We start from the raw sequence: 6,000 nt of genomic DNA, 5'->3' as shown, positions 1-6,000 counted from the left end.
TTTCAGATTTATTGTCTTTAATGGTGAAGATGTTGCCATTATTCCTTGCTTTATATTGTTTAAGGGTTGTCCAATATCCAGCACACTTCACTTAGATCTTTTCAATTTCATACTGATATTTGAATTGTATTCCAATTTAATTTGCACAATAATAAACACAGCCCAATACAAATCCTCAATGAAACATGCTCCTGCTTCTGTTTGTATTATTGCAGTTTTAATTGAATGTTTGTGACCCATGGATTAGCATGCATGTTGATAAGCGTGCTGTTTGTCATTATCACTCCCTTGTTTCGGGCATTAAATGGGATATTACTACTGTTGGAGTTGTATGAATATTTTTCATCAGTTTCCTCATTTATAGAAACTATTTTTGCAGTGATAATAATCACACATGATCTAGTCACAATGCAAACAGCACAGTTTTCAATATATGAACTTTTTTTTTTTGTAGCTGAAAGTTATTACTTAAATTTCTCCCTTATTAATATCTCAAAACAGCTCCACCACAAATGAGCTGTCATTACTACAGTGGAAGATAACAGATGTCGTTCTTCCCAGCCTCTTTTGACTGATGTACATCCACAGCCTCGTCAGATAAGCTGTAGTAACTATTTATCAGCACCAAAAGTATGTTCTCTTTACATCAAGTTGAGTTTTCAGTGTTAAATCGTTTAGGTTATGTTTAAAGTTAAATTTCCCTACTCCTTGCAGTTTCAAAGCCATTATGTTAAATTACCCTAATTGTCACAGATTTAATAAAAAGTGTTATTGTTTGTTTTCTCTGCACATTCTCAACTGCAACACTCAGTTTTTTACACACAGCTTCTTGTTTATTGGAACTGAGCATTTGAAGGACAGTAACAAAATGCAGTTTTTTGTTTGAATCAGTTTGTATGAGTTGCTTTATTAGTTTATTGTTGGTCCATTCACTGTAGTGCCATCATTTCTAAAGTTTAGGTAAGCAGAGGATTCCAACAACCTATAGGAAATTTCCAAAGCCTTTTGATATTCAGTCATTAGCAGAGATAGTTGTGTGATGGTGAAAGCAGAGGAGAGTACAGAAACATAAAGACATAGTGTCTGCAGGCAGAATTAATGTCAGGGCTTTTGTTGTGAGGGGAGAAGAAAAGTGCAAGTATTCTGCGACCTCCACATAGAAAGGAGGGGGGCAGTGTCTGGCTATAAGAAACGGAGAGACGCTCTGCGAGAGATACAGACAGACTGGGATAAGTTCAGCGCCGCGGACAGCACATTGGACAAGAAAAATCAGTTCAGTGGTTTGGAGAAGCGCACTGTCATGCCTCCTTAACTACTGAAGCCTCCACTGCAGATGCACACAGTCGCTCTCGTCCTTTGCAGGTGGAAACTCGTATTTGTTTTTGTTGTGAGTCGCTAAGTAAGGAGGCGAGATAGCAGAAGGGATAATTGTTTTCCGTCCTCAAGCCAGCCCGTTTGACGGTGCGATCCTTACATCATCGAGAGGCAGAGAGAGTGAGAGCGACGGAGAGAGAGGGAGGGAGAGTGAGAGTGCTTGCATCAGGCTCCAGCTCTGTCAGTCCTGAACTGCAAAGCGAGGCTCGCGGACCTCACTGTGGCATTATCGCCTCGCAGCTCCGTGTTCCCTCTCCCGTTCTCCTGCGCCCAAAAGCAGCCGTTAAGATGCAGAGGCACCATCCTGCCCGGAGGTTGACGTTGTTATCGCTCATCATTTTGTGGATTTTCTGCTATTTCAACTGTGTGCACGGAGCTCTGCAAACAACCCGTAAGTTGTTGTTTTAAATGTTTGGACGTGTTCTCGGGCGCTGATTGGGTGAGACATGGCTTGGGTGGGCAGCAGACCGGGTCTCTGGAGCGGACCCGTACATTCTGTTTACTGGCTACAGTAGTGGAGCCAAGTTACCTGGAAAAGACTGACAGCGGGGTTACCCTGCGAGTTTAGACCTGCCCGTGTTAACGGTCCAGTCTCTCTCTAAATGGTTGTTTAACGCAGATATTTGATGACTGTTGAGATTTGTATCACAGATTCTCAGGGAGTCCATGACACGTCTGTGTGAGTTTTGTTGTGTAGTTGTTTACTGTGCAATTTATGAGCTCGTTTCAGTTTTTCAACCATTTTTATTTTTTGATTGTTTTACATGCACATTACTTGATCTTAGACTCGCAGTCGCACTGCATTCGTCCAAAAATAAATCTAAATGTAGAGATACTGGTTTATAAATTTGTTTCAGAGGGAGTTTTGGTTTAAAAGACTTAACTGAAACTCTGTATTCAGAAGCACATGGAACATTGAAGAATGTTATTGTTCAAATCCATTTTATAGATATTCTTTTTTTTAACAAAAGTGACGGAGACTTATTGAATTGGAATATCTATGGCAACACTATTTCTTTTTTCTTTGTGGAATTGGTTTACAGAATGCCTGACGCATACGTTTTGTATACTGTCCGAACTTATTTCTTTGTGATGCTCCCCGTGATTTGGGTTTCCAAACAGTGAGTGCCTGATTATTTTAAGGGAGACAGTGCAATTACTGGTCCTGCCCCTTGTGGTGGTTGTTATCTCAGGTTCTGTTTAACGGGGATTATCCATGCTTCGTCAGGTCGCATTACGTTGCTGCTGGCGAAGACTCAGCTGATATTTTGAGGGGTCAGTGAGACAGATGCCCATGGTGATCACCAGGGCTTCTCCGGTCCTGGATGGATGTGTCCAGAGTTGCGGATCATTAATCATTCCGTCTGACAGACGACAGTGGTGAGACGCAGCCACCAGTGGTTTTTGCTGGTATGTGCGCGTGGAGTCGTGTGTGTGCGCGCGTTCGCGCATAATTTAGCCTGACAGACTGAAAAGACGGAAATTTCAAAGGTATTTAAATGTTGTTTTGGTTTTTTTTTTCTGGCATAAAGCTTTTGTTAATAAGAGCGACCTCATAAAAAAGTGATCTATAAAACTTAACTGTTTGTTAATTGTAGTCAGTGCCTTGTGAAATAAAAGATTGCTCTGTATTAGTTTGAGCACCAATGGACATGCAAAATGAGGAAAGGACTATACTGGTAGAATATACTTTATTTACACACAGACTATACCATGTTCCATTTATCTTATTTTAAGTGAAAGCATTTTTAGCAGACAGCTTGTCGCTCTGTGTTGATATAAGCATATTTCATAATACAATATAGAATAACAATAGGACAAAACTGTTTGAAGTATGATCAGTTTAGCATGTGAATGGTAGTGAGAAAGAATAAGGGTCTGCTCAATCGAATGTTGACTAGAACCAGAAATCCCTCCTCAAATGATGTGAAATGAACTGGGGAACAGACATAAATGTTGAGGTCAGTGCTATAAGACTAGGGCTAAAAGAATAACATTTCCATTTTAATGTAGCTAATGCATTCATGTAGGGGGAGGTCAGCCACTGTGTGGAGTCTAAGTGTATGCTAAAAGCCTATATAAGAAAGAAAGAGAATATTTATTAATCTTCCTTTCTTTTTTGGACATGGTGTTTGTATGCATTTGCATGCTTATTTTATTCTCATCCATGTTGTAATTCAGGGATTTTTCTAAATATTATCTTAAGTCAAGCTCAGTCAAGTCCAATTAGTTTCATTTAGACAGCCGCACAAATGTGACAGAGATATGGATTTGTATATTGGAGAGAAGGAGCAGAGTCTCCTGGAGGACAGATATCCACATACTAAATATCTGGGATGAGTTGCACACAATCAGGGAAGATGTATATGTCTGAGGATCTCCAGGGATCAAACAAAGAGAACCCTGGGTGAAAAATGGGGCAATTAGTGAGTTGCAGGGATTTTTTTTTCGTCAAAAAAATCACAGTACTGTTATCTTTGGGAGAAAATAGAATGCAGATTACACTCTGATGACTTGACATAATAGATAATTTGTTATAGGGACTTAATTGTAAAGGAGGTAAGTGTTAACAGTTTTAAAGCCTGGCCTCATCAATGTAAAGGAACTAACTGAAGGTTAAACCAAAAGAAGGAATTTAAAGTCTAGAAGGCTGTATAAGAGGCTGCTTTCTTTATAAACCTGGGGTCAGACTGGAGCCTTATGCTGCTGAAAATGGTCATAACATAAAGAGGTTGCCATGGGATATAAGTGAAGTGCAAGAAGATCCGTCTGGTATGAGGAGGAATTCCTATTTAGATGTATCATTGCGTTTTTTAATTAGATGTAATCAAATGAGAACCCGGACAGATGCATCAAGGCATTTTTTGGACCAAACTGTTTTATAACCTAGCTGAGGGAATGGGGGACTGAGGAGATACCCAAAGGCTTTTTCTCTGGTTACATTTGCACAGCAAAAAGGAAAGCTGAAGAGACATAACAGCAATGCGGCAGCGGGTAGACATCAAGTTTTTCTGTTGCATATTGGCTCAATAACCTCTAGGCTTTACTGTCAGCTCATTCCACACATTTTATGTTTGGTTTAATTTCTTTAGTTTAGAAATGCTCACACAGGCCATATTTTGCAGATATTTGCAAGTTTATGTGATTTTTTTTTATTTTTTTTATTATTTATTTATTTTTTTTAGTCATTTTCACCATACACTTATATCACACATGGTTTGTTTATTGTGAGCAGACACTGATCAGAAACAAGATAACTGAAGAGTTGTTTCCTATCTGTGTCACATGGGTTTAAAAACAAACATCAAAATTGACTTTTGCAACATTTCTGAATGTAGAGCCCTGCTTATTTTGGAGGCAAGAATCTTCTACTTCTTTGTAGCATTACAATCTTCTTGCGATCTTCATGTTGGGAAAGTATCTTCTTAAAGAAATAGGTTCACAAACAGAATTCTCTTAAGTTTAATTGCTCCAGTGGTGTCTGTACAAAAAAATGGGACCTCCTGCAATATGATAACCATGAAAAGAGCCATGATAAAGTTCTTGTGATTTGAGTTCATTATTAGAAGACAAGACATACAGTTTTACATAGGGTGCACACATAACCCTCAGTTAAACACAAATGAAGGAAACAGAGTTGTTAACCTTGTTGCTCCAATTCAGCTGTACCCTCTGAGCTGTACTCTGTACAGAACAGTATGTAAATTCCATGTCAAGGTATGGTCCTTCACCACTTACGGTGCTGTCTTATAACTACAGGGCTTTTTTTCATTGTGCATTTCAGATTAACACATTTTTATGACAAAAATTGTACAGACAAAAAACTTGTGATAGAAACATTTGGAAGTATATGTATGTGGATACATATCTGGCACAGTTGTAGAGTATTCTTAAATGTGAGAAGTTTAGATTTATCTAATTGCCTGAAATGGCAGGTTCTAGTCATTATGTTTGCATCAAACTCAGCTTTGCACCAATGCTTTTTATTACTGGCTATGTAAAGGCCAGAATTTGAAATTTTCATCAGTTGCAGATCTGGTGTGTGAAAAGTAAAGGATGTACCTTTTAAGTCAGTGGGTTAGTGACACTGGATGACCTAATGGGATACCCTTAAAGCCTTCTTATAGAAGATTAGCCTGTCTTTGTGTCATTCAGCTTGCCAAGGTATTTGACATAAACATCAGACTGGTTTCACCCCCAGCGCCACAAGTCATGGTCCTCTGTTCCTTAATGGAATTCATGATATACTGGTAAGAGAATGAGCCAAATTACAGTATTTAGTTGCATCCTGTTGCCAACACAAATGCTTACTGTGAGTTTAAACCTTCAGTTGTTGCTGGTACACTGGGGTAGCATTAGGAATAAAAGAAGGGGAAAAAAAAAAAAGGAAGCCCCATCAGACTTGGCGTCTCCAGCAGTATTGTGACTTTGTAGTTGTGGCTCAGCCAAAGCAGGGGAGAGAACGTTCACACAGTCATATGCATTCCTTTTTTGGTAACCCTGGAGAACAGTCTGAATATCTGTCATTACAATATCATCAGTCTCTAACAGAAAGATGCAAATTGATTTAGTAATTTTGAAAGAACCCACACATTAACCAACACACGTGTAAACCTATTACCAGTC

General features: G+C 39.0%; 1 protein-coding gene across 2 annotated transcripts in view; it reads left to right on the top strand.

The window, feature by feature from the left end:
• Positions 1-1,577: 1,577 nt before the first annotated feature.
• Positions 1,578-6,000, top strand: part of cntnap2a (contactin associated protein 2a) — a 304,756-nt gene continuing 300,333 nt past the window's right edge. For both annotated transcript variants that reach the window (XM_072378428.1, XM_072378427.1), the window contains exon 1: positions 1,578-1,765. In XM_072378428.1, coding sequence (XP_072234529.1) covers positions 1,663-1,765 — 103 coding nt within the window. In that variant the 5' untranslated portion in view covers positions 1,578-1,662. The remainder of the gene's footprint in view (positions 1,766-6,000) is intronic.

The sequence above is a fragment of the Leuresthes tenuis genome, unplaced genomic scaffold, assembly GCF_036924035.1.
Source record: "Leuresthes tenuis unplaced genomic scaffold, fLeuTen1.0.hap1 SCAF_24, whole genome shotgun sequence".
Taxonomy (NCBI): domain Eukaryota; kingdom Metazoa; phylum Chordata; class Actinopteri; order Atheriniformes; family Atherinopsidae; genus Leuresthes; species Leuresthes tenuis.
Note: the sequence above shows the minus strand (reverse complement) of the source record. Positions and strands in the feature narration are given on the sequence as shown.